The sequence below is a fragment of the Festucalex cinctus genome, chromosome 11 (genome assembly GCF_051991245.1).
Source record: "Festucalex cinctus isolate MCC-2025b chromosome 11, RoL_Fcin_1.0, whole genome shotgun sequence".
In the NCBI taxonomy this organism is placed as follows: Eukaryota; Metazoa; Chordata; class Actinopteri; order Syngnathiformes; family Syngnathidae; genus Festucalex; species Festucalex cinctus.
In genome coordinates this window covers 20,803,807-20,824,495 of record NC_135421.1, presented here as the reverse complement: position 1 = coordinate 20,824,495, position 20,689 = coordinate 20,803,807, and the positions used below count along the sequence as shown (strand labels likewise).

Below are 20,689 nucleotides of genomic sequence, written 5' to 3'. Positions count from 1 at the left end.
CCTAACTATCATCACTGCTCTCGGCCCCATCTGCTAAAGTCATCACCAGCACAGACACTCTGCCTCCCTGTTGCTCACACACATGCACAGACACGCACAAACACGCGCACATGGAAGAGGTGTGAAAAAGCCATCCTCAGCATTTTTCACTGAGGTGGGAACCGGATGAGAAATGTTCCGATACTGAATGCTTCTGTACTTCTTCCATTAACTGACTTTCTTGCTTGCATGATTATGATCTACTTAATGGTAGATGTTAAAGCAAACTTAAATAATAATAGTTAATATTTAGTCAACAAAAGGTCGGTATTCTCACATTAAAGGTAATTCAAATAAAAGTTAGACATGCACATCAATCTACACTGATAAAATTATTTCAAAAAGTGAATGTTTAGAGTTTTTATTATATATTTAATTTATTTCAACCTTATGTTTATATATATTTATTGATTTAGTTTACGTTCATGGTTAACGCTCTGCATATTGGCTACCTAACATTTCTTTGTAGCTTGACTTTCTACATTAACATTGCTCTGGTTAGCGTCTTCAGTGGACTGAAGCTTCATTTAATGTAGAATAACGTAATATATACCAGTATCTTAGCTTAATTTCCTAACACTGGCATGAGTAGAACATATAAAAATAGCAACAGTTTACAAGTAAACATGTCACGTAATATAAAAATATTGCATACACAGAATAGTGTAGCACTACTATGTGCAATAGCCAATAAAGATACTTTAATGCATGTGCAACATTTCTGAATATATTCCCTAACTGCCTACAGCTTGTCTTATTGCGAGAAAAGCAGCAAGGAGGGGGAGGGGCACGTGTCAAAGAGGTTATCTGCCTGGCTTCTTCGTTGACAGCAGTGAAAGTATAGACGTTAGCAACAGAAGCTAGTTGAAATGTAGGGATGGAGGAATGTTGATTTGTTGTGACTGTATTGCAGTGGTGTTAATGTTTTATTAGGGCCCGAGCAGCGACCGCTGCGAGGTCCCTATTGTTCCTGAAGGAATTCTTATTATTAGGGCCCGAGCAGCGACCGCTGCGAGGTCCCTATTGTTTTTCAAGGAATTCTTATTATTCTTCTTCTTTTTATTTGTTATTATTCTTTTCCGCAAACAATCACATTTTTGAGACACTAAACGTGAACGAAAACTCACCAAACTTTACACACACGTCAGGCCTGGCGAAAAATTTGATATTTTAAAGTCGCCATAGGTGATAACAGAAAAATGGCTCCATAGCGCCACCTACATAGGTTAAACAGATCCCTGGCCCGCTACGATTGTCCGACGGCTATGAAAATTGTGTGGCACCTGTAGCACATCCAGATGAACAAAAACCTCTTTGATGTGTGTACCCTAAAATAGACAGGAAGTGAGATATGAGTATTTAAATGTCCAATTTTGGCCAATTTTTGCACATTTACAGGGGTCATACTTTTGCCTGCTTCTCCTACACGGTTAATCCAATTGACTTCAAACTTGGGATGTACCATCTCAAGACCTGGGACAACACCATGGTAAAAAATCTAAAGTTTTCGACATACTATATGACGGCGGTGGGGCATCAAATTTAGAGTTTCAAAACTCTTACTAAACGTAGTATTGCCGGTTGTATGTTTAACCTAGAGCTACGAAAATTGGTACACATATGTAACAGACTATGACCTACAAAAAAGTCTGTTGGTGCCATATGCTAAACCCAACAGGAAGTCCGCCAGAGGCGGGGCATCAAATTTTGAGTTTCAAAATTCTTACTTAATGAAGCATTCCCGGCTGTACGTTTCACCTAGAGTTACCAAAATTTAAAGACATATGTAACAGCCCTCAAGGTACAAAAAACTCTTTTTGAACCATATGCTAAACCTAACAGAAAGTCCACCATTTTGATTTACTTTGGAACGTGTTCCCATTTTTTTGGCCATTTCATAGGGGTCCTATTTTAACGAACTCCTCTTACAGAGTTTATCCGATCATCTTCAAACTTGGTGTGATTCATCTTAAGATGTTGAAGATGAAAAGTTATTGAAAGCTTTTTATTTCGCTGCACGCTGTTGTCGTGGCATGCACTTGTTTGCAAAGGAAAAAAATTCTTCTTAATGAAGAATTCTCAGTTGTACGAAGCAGCTAGAGCTACGAAACTTTGTAGACATATGTAACAGCCCACGATGTACAAAAAAGTCTCTTGCTGCTTTGTGCTAAACCCAACAGGAAGTCCCGCAAGGGCCGGGCATCACTTTTTGAGCTAAAAAACTCCTCTTTAACGAAGCATTCCCGGTTGTACCTTTCACCTAGCGCAATGATAATTTGGAGGCATACATAAGAGCCCACGATGTACAAAAAAGTCTTTTAGAACCATATGCTAAGCCAAACAGGAAGTCCGGCATTTTGATTTACTTTGCTATTTGTAGCCATTTTTTGGGGGCCTTTTATAGGCCTCATATTTTTCTACAAAACTTATCAGATTGTCTTCATTCTTTGGCATGTTTCATCTGAAGTATTGCCGGTTATACGTTTAATCTAGAGCTACGAAAATTGGTCCACATATGTAACAGACTATGATCTACAAAAAAGCCTGTTGGTGCCATATGCTAAACCTAACAGGAAGTCCGCCAGAGGCAGGGCATCAAATTTTGCATTTCAAAATTTTTACTTAATGAAGCATTTCCGGCTGTACGTTTCACCTAGAGTGACCAAAATTTGAAGACATATGTAACAGCCCTCGAGGTACAAAAAACTCTTTTTGAACCATATGCTAAACCTAACAGGAAGTCTGCCATTTTGATTTACTTTGGAACATGTTGCCATTTTTTTGGCCATTTCATAGGGGTCTTATTTTAACGAACTCCTCCTACAGAGTTTATCCGATCATCTTCAAACTTGGTGTGATTCATCTTAAGATGTTGACGATGAAAAGTTATTGAAAGCTTTTTATTTCGTCGCACGCTGTTGTCGTGGCATGCACTGTTGGCAAAGGAAAAAAAAATCCTTCTTAATGCAGCGTTCCCAGTTGGACGAAGCAGCTCGAGCTACAAAAATTTGTAGACATATGTACACATTTGTCCACATATATATATTTACATATGCATGTAAAAAAATTATGTCAGGCTAAACTAAATGGTTGATTAGGCCCCACACATTTTCACCTTACCATACCCGGCCCTCTTTGCAAAAGGTTTGAACACTCCTGGCCTAAACCTAGGTGTATACTCAAACTATGCACGCACATAAAGCCTGGAACAAAATGTGTAATTTAGAGGGTTCTTGTTTTGTTTTTTGTATTCCTTATATTTCATGTCATTATACTTGACACACTATTTTTACTACTCACTGAATCAGTTATAAGAACATTTAATTGATACAATCCAATCACATCCTAGAGAATTGAAAACACATTCAATCATGAGGTTGTTAAGACACATTTACTTCTGTAGCACTTAACCACAAACAAGTTGCGACATCCCCTGATCTAACCCTCCAACCGGGCAAGGAAAAACTTTCAGGGGTCATATTTTAACGAACCCCTCCTACAAAAATTTATCCGACTGTCTTCAAACTTGGTGTGTTTCATCTTAAGATGTTTAAGATGCAAAGTAATCGAAAGTTTTTTATTTTGTAACACGCTGTTGCCATAGCAATGCATTGTTTGTCAAGTGCTGCTTTTTTTTTTTTATACACATGAAAACTCATGGAACTTTGCAAACACATCAGACTTGTCATGAACATGAATTTTCAGAGATTTATTGTGCAATTTGCAATAAATAGCGCCCTCTAGACCTTTTTATGAAGCATTTCCGATTGTATGATTATGCTAGACCTACAAAAAAGTATTATGTAGCCATTTGCCAAACCAAAGAGGAAGTCCGCTATTTTGATTTTATTTTGGGAATTATACATCATTTTTGGCCTTTTTCATTCAACTTTGCACAGACAAGGCATGGAAAAAACTAACATTTTAAATGGTCCTTGTTCCATGTAACAGTTGTCAAGTGCTGCTTTTTTTTTTTTTATACACATGAAAACTCATGAAACTTTGCAAACACATCAGACTTGTCATGAACATGAATTTTCAGAGATTTATTGTGCAATTTGCATTAAATAGCGCCCTCTAGACATTTTTATGAAGCATTTCCGATTGTATGATTATGCTAGACCTACAAAAAAGTATTATGTAGCCATTTGCCAAACCAAAGAGGAAGTCCGCTATTTTGATTTTATTTTGGGAATTATACATAATTTTTGGCCTTCTTCATTAAACTTTGCACAGACAAGGCATGGAAAAAACTAACATTTTAAATGGTCCTTGTTCCATGTAACAGTACCCCAACGTGCCAGTACCCTGACGTGCAAGTAACCCAACGTTGTGCTCAATAGCGCCCTCTATGCATTTTTATGGAGCATTTCCAATTGTATGATTCAAGCGATACACAACTAAAGATGACTTGACCTAGATTTGTGAAAACTGGGAGGCATACCTATTAGCTTAAGACCTACAAAAAGTATTCTGTAGCCGTATGCTAAACCTAAAAGGAAGTCCGCCATTTTGAATTTATTTTGGGAATTGCGCACCATATTTTGCGTTTTGATTAAACTTTGCACACACAAGGCTTGTCAAAAACATTTTAGATGGTCCTTGTCCTATTTGACAGTACCCCAACGTGCCAGTACCCCGACGTGCAAGTACCCCAACGTGGCACGCCTTTGCTGTAGCGATGCATTGTTTGCAAAGAATTTTTTTTTTTATATGATTCAGCTAGATGTGTGAATATTGGGAGGCATACCTATCAGCCGAATACCTCGACAAAGCATTCCATAGCAATGTGAACAAACACAAAAAGCATGGCAAATCATTTACAATTTAGACGGTTTCTTATGAAACAGTACCCTAACGTGCCAGTACCCCGACGTGCAAATACCCCAACGTGGCACGGGTTGCGAGGGCCCTTTATAGCTGCTCGCAGCTCTAGTTATTATTATTCTTCTTCTTCTTCTTTTTCTTTGTTATTATTCTTTTCCGCAAACAACCACATTTTTGAGGCACTAAACATGAACGAAAACTCACCAAACTTTACACGCAGATCGGGTCTGGCGAAAAATTTGATATTTTAAAGTCGCCATACATGATAACAGAAAAATGGCTCTGTAGCGCCACCTACATAGGTTTAACGGATCCCTGTCCCGCTACGATTGTCCTATGGCTACGAAAATTGTGTGGCACCCGTAGCACATCCAGATGAACAAAAACCTCTTTGATATGTGTACCCTAAAATAGACAGGAAGTGAGGTATGAGTATTTGAATGTCCAATTTTGGCCCATTTTTGCACATTTACAGGGGTCATACTTTTGCCCGCTTCTCCTACACGGTTAACCCGATTGACTTCAAACTTGGGATGTACCATCTCAACACCTGGGACAACATCATGGTAAAAAATCTAAAGTTTTTGACATACTATATGACGGTGGCGGGGCATCAAATTTACAGTTTCAAAATTCTTACTTAACGAAGCATTGCCGGTGGTACGTTTAATCTAGAGCTACGAAAATTGGTACACATATGTAACAGACTATGATCTACAAAAAAGCCTGTTGGTGCCATATGCTAAACCTAACAGGAAGTCCGCCAGAGGCGAGGCATCAAATTTTGTGTTTCAAAATTCTAACTTAATGAAGCATTCCCGGCTGTACATTTCACCTAGAGTTACCAATATTTGAAGACATATGTAACAGCCCTCAAGGTACAAAAAACTCTTTTTGAACCATATGCTAAACCGAACAGGAAGTCCGCCATTTTGATTTACTTTGGAACGTGTTGCCATTTTTTGGGCCATTTCATAGGGGTCTTATTTTAACGAACTCCTCCTACAGAGTTCATCCGATCATCTCCAAACTTGGTGTGATTCATCTTAAGATGTTGAAGATGAAAAGTTATTGAAAGCTTTTTATTTTGTCGCACGCTGTTGCCGTGGCATGCACAGTTTGCAAAGGAAAAAATTACTTCTTAATGAAGCATTCCCAGTTGTACGAAGCAGCTAGAGCTACGAAAATTTGGAGACAAATGTAACAGCCCACGATGTACAAAAAAGTCTCTTGGTGCCATGTGCTAAACCCAACAGGAAGTCCCGTAGGGGCCGGGCATCACATTTTGAGCTAAAAAACTCCTCTTTAACGAAGCATTCCCGGTTGTACGTTTCACCTAGCGCTATGATAATTTAGAGGCATACATAAGAGCCCACGATGTACAAAAAAGTCTCTTGGAACCATGTGCTAAACCAAACAGGAAGTCCGCCATTTTGATTTATGATGGGATTTGTAGCCTTTTTTTGTGGCCTTTTTTAGGGGTCATATTTTAACTCCTCCTACAAAATTCATCCGACCGTGTTCAAACTTGATGTGTTTCATCTTAAGATGTTTAAGATGCAAATTTATCGAAAGTTTTTTATTTTGTCGCACGCTGCTGCTATAGCGATGCATTGGTTGCCAAGTAAAGTGCTGCTTTGTTTTTTTTTATCTATACATGTGTGAAAACTCGTAAAACTTTGCACACACATCAGACTTGTCATTAACATGAATTTTTAGAGATTTCTTGTGCAATTTGCAATAAATCGCACCCTCTATACATTTTTTATGGAGCATTTCCGATTGGATGATTCAAGCGCGAAATAACTAAAGATGACTTGACTTGACCTAGATTTGTGAAAACTCAGAGGCATACCTATTATATTATTATTATTTTTTGTACCTTACAAGATTATCTCTTGTGCCACATTAAACCCCTTTGCAGGCCTGAGCCAAACCACGGTCCATACATTTGATACCACTGCTTTATTTCAATGGTCAAGTACTTCATAACCACACCTACTTATGCTTGTCCTTGCATATATAGTAGACAACAAAGAGCTCTTTCAACAAAAGACATTTCCATCTACAAAGTCATACAAGGTAAGCACTCTATAAATTCTGCAATCACTACACTTCTATTCCTAAATTATCACTTCAAATACCAACAATGGTTAATACAGCTACAAATTTCTTGTATGTTTATGAAGTATGATACTGTATTTATTTCTACTCCTTTGCTTTTCTACAGAACATGAACAAATCACCAAGCAAATTCTCTTTTGATAAAGACCCTCTAATCATCTCCATACGCAAAGATTGCCAACTTTTTTCCGTAAGTATACAATACATAAACTAAACAGGACAACTTTCTCAATCATATACAGTATGCCATACATATATGTATTAAGTTCTCATTTATTAACAGGTTTGTTAAAGGCACCTTTAGTGTGTTTTTCTGTTTGTAATGTTTCTCCACGAGCACGTCTAGCCATTGATATCATGTAGAACACATATGCTAACCTTTTAGAGACAATTGAAGCTTACTTGCACAGTAGCCACTATCTTAACCACTTAATTCACATGTCTACTTGACAACTTATTACATGTAGTGAAATGGTACTTTGTGCGTCTTATGCTTTTTTCTGAACACTGCTTTTCAACTCTTTCCTTAAAACCAATACATGCGGTACTGTTATACTGTATAAATATATATGTCCGTGTGTATATATTTGTATATTCTTTCAAATAAACTCGTTTTGACACACACAGCCATTGAGTAACATGCAACACGACCACAACGTTTTGCACCAACACGTTACACTTACATAACCATTTATGTACCTGTCGTATCCTTACTTTTATTCATCATTTCATCACACAATCCTAAAACATTGCTTTTTGACCCAGATGATTCAACTATACCATTTTTGCGTGTCTTATTACTTACTAGCTATATTATTTATTAACGGGCAAAAACTATGAATATAAGATCACCGTCAAATATTACGTCTGTAATATCCATATACAGTGCATTACATAATATGCATTTGTATTAAGACACTACCATGCTAAAAATATGCACACGACTGTTCTGTAAACTACACCTAAGACAACCAAACTTCACAGATCTAACATGATTCTTCATTCTTTTTTGTTCTACAGATGTATCAAATGCTGCCACACAGACAGAAGAAGCCACTGAGGACATGCACGAAGACGATGATCACAATATAACAGGACAGGTTAACCCCCCTGAAGTTTTAGCCCGCAGGTCAAAGCGTCCTAGGACTAATTCATCCATGGAGGTTACATTATCCTAAGACAGACTATGTGCTAACCCAAACTCTTTGACCCCAAGGGATTCATCTGTCCCAGAAAACTTTTACACTAAAGAGTTTATCTGTCCTAGGGCGCTGTTAACCCCAGGTTAAAGTGTTATTTAATCTGTCCTGTTACAACAGCTATACATAAACAGCTGCATTCCTCTCCTGTTCCATCTCTCGCACTTCTTTCGTCTCTTTTTCTCCTCTACTTATACCTATGCTTGCTCATGTGCTTTTTTCCCCTTTAGATGATGTCATTGGTTAGCCTGCTTCAAAGCTACATTTTTTCTTGAATAACTGTCACACATTTACTGTTTGCTGGACCCTACAAAACTGTCACAATACTTCACTATGTCATGAATACATATGTGTTGCACAGCGACACCACATTAAGAGTCATCAAAAAGCTTTTTATTTGATCACACACCATCTCTGTGCCATGCAATGTTTTCAAATGAACAGATGCTGGTTTTGAATATCAAACGAGCGACTTTTCATGAAACTTTGCACACACATCAGAAAATCCACACTTTTGAATTTATTTTGGGAATTGTGCATCATTTTTGGCCTTTTACTGCACCTTTTTACACACAAGGCAAGGCAAATGCATTTCTATTTTCCATGGTCCTTATCTATTTAACAGTACCCCAACGTGCAAGTCCCCCGACTTGCATATACCCCAACGTGGCCCGGGTTGCGAGGGCCCTTTATAGCTGCTCGCAGCTCTAGTGTTATGTTTGTTTTTTTGTCTTTCTGTAAAGCGCTTTGTGACAGTTCAGGCTGTTTGAAAGCACTATATAAATAAACGAGGTGAGGTGAGCTGAGTTGAGTTGAGTTGAGTTGAGTACTAGTACTCACATGTCTAGCCACAACCAATGAGATTGATTGACTGTCTATTTAAGGATCTGAGAATTGTGTGTGTTTTGCCGGATTATTGTCCACCTGTTCCTGTGTACAGCGTCTCTGAGTTTCTGCCTTTTGATGTGAATAAATAGATAAAATCTTATTCGTGTCTGCGCCTTTGGGAGCCAACCTTCTCAGCACACAACAATTACATTGCGAGATTGGCAATTTGTTGCTGACTCATTTGCAACTCCTATCTTTAGACTAGGGTCACAATTTCAGGAAAATGTTTGCTTGGCATGCCTGGAGAAAGAAAATAAAAAACCTGAGAAGAGAGTGACATGACAAGGAAGGGGTTGGGGAAAGAGAAATAATTAAGGGAAGAAATGCAGAAAATAAAGTAATGATGCACACGTTGATGTAGCAAGAGACTGCCTTGAAAATTGAGACTTGAAAAGGTAGAAAGTGACTGATGATGCATCGAGAATATAGAATGTCTGCAACTGTGTTTCCCATCAAGATGACCACGTGTAAACGCTGGTTAAGCAGCTGTGGGCCATCACTTGTCCGCAACAAGTGTTAGACAAACTTTTCACTGCAACTTTGACCTTTTGCCATTTTGTGATCTTACAATATCGGAAAACACAACATAGTGGAAACTTGGACCTGACTGAGATGGTCTTTTGTTTTTTGTTTTTTTTTGTTTTTGTTTTTTGTAAGGGTGATGCTGGTTTTGGTAGAATCAAATTCTGATAACTGATTAACTCATTCACTCCATGCCATCTTCACTCTGTTTTATTGGATGTTGACTGATTTTGCAGGCCTACAGAATATTGTGTTCTATTGCTGTAAAAACATGGAACCTACCAAAAGAAAGATTAAAGTCTCTTCTTTCATCAGGAAAAAGTACATTTCTATCGGTTTCCGTTTTGCAGCAATCAGCATTACAATATAGCTAAGATTAATCAATTTTCACAAATCTATTTAGAATTGTGAGTAATGGAGCTTTTTTTCAACATGGCCCTGGTTGATCTCCTTTGCTCTGCTGCCACCTGCTGGCCGTTTGTGTAATAACTACCATTTTTTTCATTCGTTCTTTGCAGTTAAAACTTCTGTATGCTCTAGCATTAAAAAAAACAAAACAAAAAAAAACATATAAATGCGTCTTTGGGACACTTAAAACATTTAAAATAGAACATATTTTACGTTTTTGGGACAAATTAGTTAATTAAAAAAATACAATGAATAAAATAACTTCTTTCTTGATCCCTTAACACTCACAACAATAAAGATGTGAATTACAGGCAGAACAATGGATTGTTTTACAATACTTTGTCTTACAGTATTTGTTTATCTTCACTACAGAGACGTTCAAATCTGACCAAACCTGCATCTAGGGCAGGGGTCTCCAAGTTCGGTCCTCGAGAGCCCCTATCCAGCCTGTTTTCCATGTCTCCGTCCTTCAGCACAGCTGAATCTAATGATCTGCTAATCAGCAAGCTTTGCAGAAGCCTGATAACGATCCCGATCATGAATCAGGTGTGTTAGTGGAGAGAAACATGGAAAACAGGCTGGCTAGGGGCTCTCGAGGACCGAACTTGGAGACCCCTGATTTAGGGTGTATCATCCACTCTTTAAAACTTACTAGTTTTTCTCCACATTCATTTATGAAGGCCTCGACTTTCATTTTCATCAGGGTCAGGGTTTTACTTCTTAAGCAAACATCTTCATCCATTGCCTCTACAGATTTGAATTTTTACACTGGGTCAAAATCATGCTGGAACATAAAAAGTCCTTCTTACACTGGCGCCAAAAAAACGTCAAATATGTCTTGTGCAGAAGTATTAAGATTTGGGGGTAGCCAAGGGTCTAGCTGAGCAAATGATTAGTTGAATAGGACGTCATGTGCAATGCCAAAAAACTTAAGTGTAAACAACTGACCTAAATTATGATCTAAACAAAGTTGAAGCCAAAAAAAATAATTGTAGCATGACAAAGTGAATTGATTGTGTTACCTTTTTTTAAACCCCTGGATGGGTGTAACAAAAGAACATATTAAAGTTGTGGGTATTTTGGGGAATATAAGACACAAAAAGTAAAAGATGAGTACCTTGGTAGGGAGGCATACTGACGTTCCACCTCTTCATATTGTGGCGCCATTCGATGATCTTTCGCTCTGGCTGGAATCTGCAACAGACAAAGAATCAAAAGCTGAGCTTGTGTTTGTGTGTCTGTCAGTCTCTGTGGATCAGTGTGTACAATTCAATTTTAAAATATTCAAAAACAAGCCAAAAAAAATAAATAAATCTTTTTTGAGAACCGCACTCCCTGTGTCGGTTCCCTGCCTGCCCTCGTGTTCTCCCAACCCAAAGCTTGTCTTTGGAATGGGTTTAGAGTGATTTGGTTACACAGTATGTCTGATCCTGTTGCTTGCCGACTCTCGCTCGTGCTGCCATGGCTTTCTTCTGGTTAAATCAAAGTAGTCCACAGTCTTTGCCTGCCACATGCTGCTCTTTGTATGCTCTTACTCTTCCTTCAGCAATTCCGCAAGCACCACAGTTTCAATAGACAGCAAAAAAAAAAGTAAATTTGCAAACCTAAGTATTTAAATTTGCAAAAACGTGTGCATAAAGGTGTGTAATACACTCATTAGTTTGTCTACTTCTGAATGTGTATGTGTCCGAGTGATAAGGACTGACAAAGGCGAGTTATTAGGGATTTACAGAGAAGGTGCAAAGAGTCTCCTTACTCATGGAGGTTACTGGTGAATGCTTCACTCCAACTCACACATGATTAAAGTCATGTTTCAAAAAACATCTTCCACAACTTATTCCTTTTTGCTACCCCAACACTCAGAATGTCTGTGGGATTATCCCGGTCTATTCAGTAGGGATATTCGAGCTTTTCCGGTACTCCTGACAAACTCCAAATAAACCCGGAGGCATCACAGAACCCAAAAGGTGCTCTAAGTAGCGATCATATGGAAAAGTGTAAATAGAACTCGTTTGAACATATTCAGCGGTGCTTAACCTTGTTGGAGGTACTGAATCTCCAACCTTCGATCGAACCCACGTTATATACCTTTCACAAACGTACACACAATTTTGCCAGCACGAAAACCAAAATGTGCCTGTATAGCTTGTTTACACACCGTGAAATAAAGAATATTAGCATCAAATCCAGGAGAACACAACAAAAAGACAGGTGAAGTGCTCGCACGTGTCCTATGCAAGGAGAAAGACAAAAGGATTGAAGGTTTTATAGAGAACGAGGTTCTCCTTGCTTCGACTCACGGTAATATTGTCAACATAAAAGGGTCTGAGCGTGAGATATCACACACATCCTCTTCACTCTGCATTCAAGGGAATGATGCCAGGAGGGATATAAAGCACATTTGCTGGCCCCGCTTTCTTTTGAACACCTGTCTTTATAGCTCTAATATCTCAGGTAGACAGACGTGGGATATTAGCGGGGAACAGATATGTGGAGTGAATGAATGAAAGGGTATTAGTTGGAGAAGAAAGGAGAAAAGAGAGATTGCATGAATGAGAAGTAAATGAGCCAGAGCAGTTGAAATACATAGAAGGGATATAATGAAGCCACTGAGCGAGGAGACGGTGGGAGGAAAGACATGAGAGGTGGATTATAAAAGGAGGGAGAGAATTGGGTGAAGACAGGCCTGACGGCGTGGCGAGGTGATGGGAACATTAACAATATGATTTCAACAAGATAGCTCAAGGGACGAGAAAATAGGAAAAGCTGGGTGACGACAACATCCAACAAAAAGGTGAGGGTGACCATTAACTCATTCACTCCCAGCAACCCCGTTCGCTCCAGGTTGTTTTACTGGATTTTGACTCATGTTGCAAGATCCACAGAATATTGTGGTTTATTGCTATAAAAACATGGAACCTACAAAAAGAAAGATTAGAGTCTCTTCTTTCATCAGGGAAAAAAAATGTATATTTTTATGTTTCCATTAGTATTAGAATATAGCTAAGTTTCATCGATATTCACATTCCTGGTGAAAACTGTCAAAAAGAGCTTGTTGCAACAAGGCCCTGGTTGATTTCATACTATGCTGCCACCTGCTGACCGTTTTATGTAATAACTCCCATTGCTTTAAGCCACCTCTTCATGTCAGAAGCTGAATCAAAGCCTTCTATATGTTCTTGCATAAAAAAACGCATTTACACGTTTTTGGGGTTGAATGAGTTAAGGGGTGATAATAATGAAAGCACGGCATCAGGAGAGAATAGTGAAGACAACATAAGACAGTCAGGAGAGAAACGGTCAGATCGCGCGGTCTGAAAAAGGAAAAATTAGTTAATAGTTTGTGCTGTACTTCGCATGTCAAGACATCCCATCGAAACACTGACAAAGGTTTCTTGGCAATATCTCAATTCTCTCAAACAATTGATTTTATCTTATAATCTGATCTGGATTTAACCATGTAAACAGGTTACACCCGACTAGATAAGCACTGCAGTGATTAACTTGGAATACATCCGCGAATTTGTCTCAGTTTACGCCAAGCGATACATTGAGCGATAGCGTCTCATCCTTAAATAATGCTGGAGGGCAAACAAGTATACTCATGTATTTCAGAAGGTTTAAATTGTTGGCCTCTAAAGCAAGCAATTAAGAAGCCTGATGAAAGTACTAAAATTGGGTTATATGCATTACCAAAAGACGGAGTGATACGGTGAAGCACCATCCTCAACCAAGACATGGTTTTGGATGAAAACCATTTCAGAACTCCTCGTACAAACCAAAGTGGGGGGAAAAAAAACAAAAAACTATTCCAACCCTCCTATCATCACCACTTGAGAAGATATTGCCCAAAAATCTAAGCACATATTACATGAGCTACCCATTTTGTGTTCATGCCGTAAAACAAATAAAAATCCATTGTTTGGGAGGAAAAAAAGAAGAAGCTATGGCTCTATCAAATGTGAAACAAACACTACAACACCACAAGTGAAGGCAATCAACAGCAGGAGGTGTGAGTGTGTGTTTAGGTATTTCTCCCACCGTCACATTCTTGTTTTGTGCTGCTTTACAGTCAGGGATAAACTGTACAGGGAAAAAAAAAAGTGTTGGTACCAAAGCACAGATGGTTGTTAAATGCCAAAGGAAAGGCAGAGTAAACAAAAACACACACGGGCATGTAATGAATGTACACGTGTGAGTTGATGAAGTATGTAGAGAAGCAACAGATGTGGATTTTATACGGCCATTAAATATTATCAACAGTAACAAGGCCACAGACGTAACGCAACAGGAGGCCATGATTGCCAGGGAAAGGGTGTAACAATATATTTTGGAAACTGCTCTTCAATTTGCCAGATACTATGACAACCATGTCCACAGGTTTTTATACACAAATTTGGCTATATTTTTTTGCACATAACCAGACCTCACTGTGACCCCGTGAAGCACAAGTGCACGGTTGTAGACAACCTCAATGAATCCCACTAGGAGTCTTCCAATTATTCATGATACGCTGCGACTCTGAAATATTCATACGCTGGCCAAATTTAGAATTAAATTTGTATCTGCTGAATTTGTATCTTTTGCCTGGGATGACTCGGAAAAAAAAAGAGGCAAACGACTGAAAGTTGTAGTAGTGATATTCATGAGTAATATTCACAATTGTCTTTTTTTTTTTTTTACATTATGAAATTGATTCATATCTCTGATTATGATGAACAATTTGAGGGAAAAACATTTTGCAGTATTCTAAAATATTTTTTGTAACTATTGTAAAGGTATTTTTAATTAGTAGATGTCAGGTTCACATGGACCTTTTTTTTCTCCAAAATGAACATGATCAATGATATTCATTATCTATGTGAAGACAAAGACCATTTTAATGATTTAACAGGGTAGCATGGGCACCACATTGGTGACACCTGATATAGAGTATACTGTATATCCTGCGTACAATTCTCACGAAGGATAGACCAGTATCGTTTTTTTGTTTGTTTGTTTGTTTTTAGAGCTGATACAGATTACTGTACTAGAAGCCAAGGAGGGCAATAATTGATATTTGGAGCTGATCTTCATTTGCAGTAAAAGGGAGTGAGGAAACTGTGATTCATAAAATGGATGAATGGAAGGGATAATATTGGCATCAAAACTTGTGATAGAAAAATGAAAATACTTAATTAACTTTGTTTAAAGTTTAAGAATGTTTATTAAACATCCATCTATCCATCTGTTATCTGAACCGCTTAGCCCCAGTTTTCCAAATTTGCAACATGCATTTTTTTTTCTTGATTATTATTATTATTATTATTATTATTATTATTATTAAAATCTTTGACAATAGACATATTTGTTTTAAAATTCAAACAAAAAGGGCAGGGACATTTTTTCTAGGGTTAAAAAAAAAAATAAAAAAATAAAAAAAAAAAAGTTTTCCAAAATATCACTTTAGCTGATAAAATAAAGGATCATTGTGCAGTTTGTCACTTTTTTTTTTTACTCACGACTGCCACCTTTGGCCCAAAGTGTAACTGCAGCATCTGTTTTAGGCTCGTTCATTGTGCGCGTGTGAGTACGTGCACGATCTTAAAGTGACAGCCACAGATAACGTTACCTCTTGAAACGGCACAATGCACCTTTAATCTTTTCTTTTATCTTTGTTTTCATCCATCCATCCATCCATGCATCCATCCATCCCTTTTCTTAACTGCTTGCTCGGTTCAAACAAAAACAAAGAGTTCCAGGAAGTTCCCAGAATTTTGACTGATGCAGATCCCTAAATAACCCCGTATTAAATTCATCTCTTATCTGCCAATGCCGACATGCTTTAAATGGGCTAAATATCTGCGCTAATTATCTCTAGTTCTAACTCCATATAACGGCCAATACCAGCAAATATCTTAGCTATCGAACAACAGCTTTTATTTATTGTTAGTCACGGATATCAGCATCGACAACAGAAATCCTCTGTTGGTCAAGCTTCACAGTACTCTATTTTTTTCCTTGTAGCAAATGTTGCTATTGTATGAAAATGTGTCAACAGACAGAAGATTTACCACAGTGCAGGGCGAATAATGTGACAGGCGAGTGTGTTTGGCCAACATATATACACCCTGTTCCGACCCCCTCTCCCTTTTGTCACAGATGGCTGAGGCTGGAGTGTAGCATTGGTAGGCTAAATGGTCCGGTGACATTTCACAGCAGAGTGAGCATGGAAGGAGTCATCAAGAAAAGCTTCATTTCTCTTCTTTCAACAGACTCTTCACATCATATTTCCAGACTGACATGGATGGAGCATCTCAATTAGAACACTTGTGGACTCTTCTCTCTCTCTCTCACTCTAATCTTGCACTACTTAAGTGAAATAGCGCGGCCCTGTGAGTGCTACAAAACACCCATCCTCCATGTACACTCTTAATTAGGATCTATATGTTCCTCGGGTGTACAATCATGTACAGTGGTCCTCAGGCACAAATCTACTTTTATCACTGAATGTACAGCCTCACCATTTATCCACATAGGAGCTATCTTCCATTTTATTTGTGGCTTCTTTTCTGACTACAAATCAGTCCCTTATGAGTTGTTTGATTTTTTTCCTTTGACAGCTGTTTTGCAATCAGTGTAAACATAATGTACAACAAAACCATAAACAACAAATCCTATTTTAATCGCCAAGCCAATACACCTATAATGTGCCTTTGAGACATCCCACATTTTACTAAAAAAAAAGTTAAGATCTTTCTTTAGTGTTTTGTTTTTATAAATTAATTCCATGCAGAAAACGTACAGGCACTTGCAAACAGCAAAATACATGCTAACAACGTGGACAATGACAGAGTGGACACTTTTTCGGGTAAAGAGGAAGTCAACCTTAAACATTTCTTGACAATAATATGTTAAATGTGAACTCACGTGTCTAAATATGACATTCTGATTAATATTACATTTGCGGAACATGAGTTAAGCAGCAAAATCCAGCCGTTTTTATCAATATCTGAAGGCGGCCATTTTGCCACTTGCTGTCGACTGAAGATGACATCACAGTCGTTCAGGGCTCAACAACCAATCACAGCTCGCCTGGTTTCTGAAGCTGAGCTGTGATTGGTTGTTAAATGAGACCTGAGCAACTGTGATGTCGTTTTCACTCGACAGCTAGTGACAAAATCGCCGCCTTCAGATATTGATAAAAACGGCTGGATTTTGCTGCTTAACTCATATTGCACTAACGCAATAATAACTAGAATACAGTAGTTAGACTAGTGGGGCTTCATAAAATATATTATTGTCAATATTTTTTGTGGGCTTGACTTCTCCACTTAATGTTAGTATTTAAAAAGAAAAAAAAAGTGCAAACTTTTGGCCACTTACAATAAGACTAAGAGTTTTATTACTAATACCAATGTCCTTCTCTCCATCTCACTGTTGATTTGAATTGGAATACCCCCTATCCATCGAGTAAAGGTTCTAATCCGCATCAGTCATGTTGTTCTGCAAAGCCAGCAGTTTTGGCTGGCTCAATTAAAACACATTTTTCAAAAAGCTCGTGAAGATGTGCGTGTGTGTGTGTGTGTGTTGCAGCCAATACCTGATGACACAGGACTACACTCAAGCCGACCCTAACCCTAAAAAACATGTACTAATCTTGTGCATTATGTGCATGATTCCATAATCTACTTTGCCTCACTCTACGCTCCCAAAATGTCACTCAAATTCCTCAAACCATCCTCACCAGACATCACCAACATTCAAACTGTACCCTACAATATATGTTCATATTTAAACTGTGCATGATGGTAAAGATAATTACAATTTACCACACTGGCCATGCTTCATTGTTGTTTAGGATAGAAACGACATCCAATGTGTCTAATACCAGCGGGATACAATAATGCTCATTTTTTCCTTGAGCTACATGAGGACAACTATTCGAAATCATTCTCAGTACAATGCAGTTCTATGACATCTCATTAGATCTAATTAAGTTACTCCGGAGGGTAAAAACATCCTTTTTTGGCCATACAGAGTTCAGTCTATACATGAAGCGAAGGAAGGAAAGGAAGAAAGATTGGAGATTTTTTAAAACATGTTACAAGAATGATATTTTGTTTTCTTCATTTTAGAATGTAAAGAATGCCGTGGCATTGCTTGTAGCATTGCGATCTACATCTGAGAGCACCAAAGAAAGTCGTGGCGTGGGTGGCGCTTCTGTGCATGTTTACGCCGCAAAGTGAAGGCTTGTGGGCTGTTGAGTGAAGTTTTGAAACCAGAAGTCTCAGCACCTGGCAAAGTGATTGCTGAGTCACTGCTATTGATCAACAAGCCCATGAAATCTCGGCAGACATACACCATTCAGGTCACTTTGCACTATTGGACTGTAAAATCTCACTTAGAGAGACGGCAGGCAGGGTGTGGCAGCCCAAAGAGAGGGAGCATGGCGCGCAACAAAAATCTGCATCTCAGACAAATGTAGCAGAGGCAGAGCAGAAAAAAGAAGATCAACATCTAATATGAACGGAACTTTGTGATTTTTGTTAACAATGCACACCAGGCATGTTTATTCACAAATGTCTCCTCACGGAAATGTCAGTGGCACTCTCGAATAGATGGCCAGTAGTTAAGACGGCACAGATAAATGTCACAGCAGTTTAACTTGTGGTACAATTAAAACAACAGAAGGTCAGTTTCTCTAAACGCATGCAGCCGGCTGAGTCTCGGGTGAATACAATTAATACTACTTAATGTAAAGTGTGTTTGTGGCATCTCTTTATTAACTCATTCTCTCGCAGCCATTTTCACTGGAGCAACCCTCTTCACTCCCGGCTGTTTTACTGGATGTTGACTGATTTTGCAAGGCCCACAGAATATTGTGTTCTATTTCTATAAAAACATGGAACCTACCAAAAGTATATTTCTATCTGTTTCTGTTTTGTAGCGATTAGAATTAGAATATAGCTAAGTTTCATCATTATTCACAAATGTGTTTAAAACTGTGGGGAAAACAGCTTGTTGGGGGTATGGCCCGGGTTGATCTCTTATACTCTGCTGCCACCTGCTGGCCGTTTTGTAATAACTACCATTGCTTCAAACGTTCTCTTCAGTTCAGAGTCTACATCAAAGCCTTCTGTATGCTCTAGCATTTTAAAAACAAACAAACAAACAAAAACAAACAAACGTATAAGTGCGTCTTTGGGACACTGGTAATATTTTAAATAGAACATATTTATACGTTTTTGGGAGCAAATGAGTTAAAGGCAAAGTCAAGTCAAAACATTCCTTTGTAATATGTTCTATTCACCCCCACTCGTTTAAACATATTCTCATTAATATTGCGTTTGTGAAATATGAACTAAGCAGAAAAAAAATCAACCCATTTTTATCTATCTCATGTTGGCGACCATTTTGCCACTTGACAAAACAGTGCCTAAGGGCGCTTGCAATTGTCACATGACCCAACCCCGAAAACAGGTGAGCCATGACCTCGATAAGGAGAATTGTGTCGATTTCCCATATATGGATCAGACTAAGTCATAAAAGTTTCCATTGTGGTAGAATCGCGTTGGTAGTTTTGACCTAACCTGCCTGCCGTAGCACACATCGAAGTGCTTATAATGTATGAATATGAATTTTTCTTTGTCCACACAAAATAAATTAGGCATTCCGATTCTGAGACAATGAAATAGAGCATAGGATTACATTGATTACATACTGATCTTATTAAAAAATAAATAAATAAATAAATAAATAGGACAGGTATTTTTTAGTCTACAAAACAATTCATAAATATTGGTTCAAGTGAAGAATGGGAAAAGTGTGGAGCAGGCAAGTGCACTGGGAGGAAAAAAAAATAAATGATCGTAAGAAGGAAGGTAAGGTGATAGCACAGGAGATAGGATTAGTCGCTGCTGCAAATCCTGTTGAAAAATGAGCACAACACACCATAGCTAATACACATGCAGCGATACCAACTGTATATCTCTATACGAACACATAAGTTTAAAGCTCTCACACACAGATTCTTCCAAACTGTAGTGTTCTCAACAGCTGAGCGTGTCCTTGAAAACGCAAGGTGGGTAGTTGATAAGCGGTGAAAAAGAAAGCGAGTCAGAGGTGATGCTGGAATATATAGGGCTATAGAGAGAGGGATCAGCAGAAGGGGTGCAGTTAAAAGTGAAGAAAGATAATTTACTTTTCTCTAAGCTTCCTTCCTGCCACCCAGATAGTATATCCCTGTTCCTCTACCCCCTCCACTTAGCAATGTGCACCCCTGAATGTGTTTGTCTGTCTCACCCCAAACTTCTCCACTTCAAAAAGTTCCCCTTTGAGGATTAGGGGGGGGGAACAAAGAGAGGTGAATTCCAAGCAAGACTGGGGGAACAGAAGTACAGTGGGAAGTATGGGTGAGGTAGAAGTTTAAGGGCGGACAATTAGGAGATACAGGAATGACGGAAAAGAAGGCTGAGGCAGCAGAAATGGGAGTATTAGGTTGAAAAGTACTGTCAGCTTCGAAGGTAGAAAACGCTATTGGTTTTTTTATTTGGGGATTCTAGACATCATTTTTGCTATCTCTCTGGCAGGAAGTATTAGAGCCGAAGCACACATATAAGAACATACAACCACCACCTTTCAATCACAAAGAAATTGACACAAAGGAATGCATGGCCATGGAGAGAAGCAAATATAAAAAA

General features: G+C 38.4%; 1 protein-coding gene across 4 annotated transcripts in view; it reads right to left on the bottom strand.

Annotated features, from left to right (window-relative positions):
- LOC144030672 (partitioning defective 3 homolog B-like) overlaps window positions 1–20,689 on the bottom strand; it is a 181,146-nt gene that overhangs the window by 14,347 nt on the left and 146,110 nt on the right. For all 4 annotated transcript variants that reach the window (XM_077537156.1, XM_077537155.1, XM_077537157.1 and 1 more), the window contains one exon: window positions 11,125–11,201. In XM_077537156.1, coding sequence (XP_077393282.1) covers window positions 11,125–11,201 — 77 coding nt within the window. The remainder of the gene's footprint in view (window positions 1–11,124; window positions 11,202–20,689) is intronic.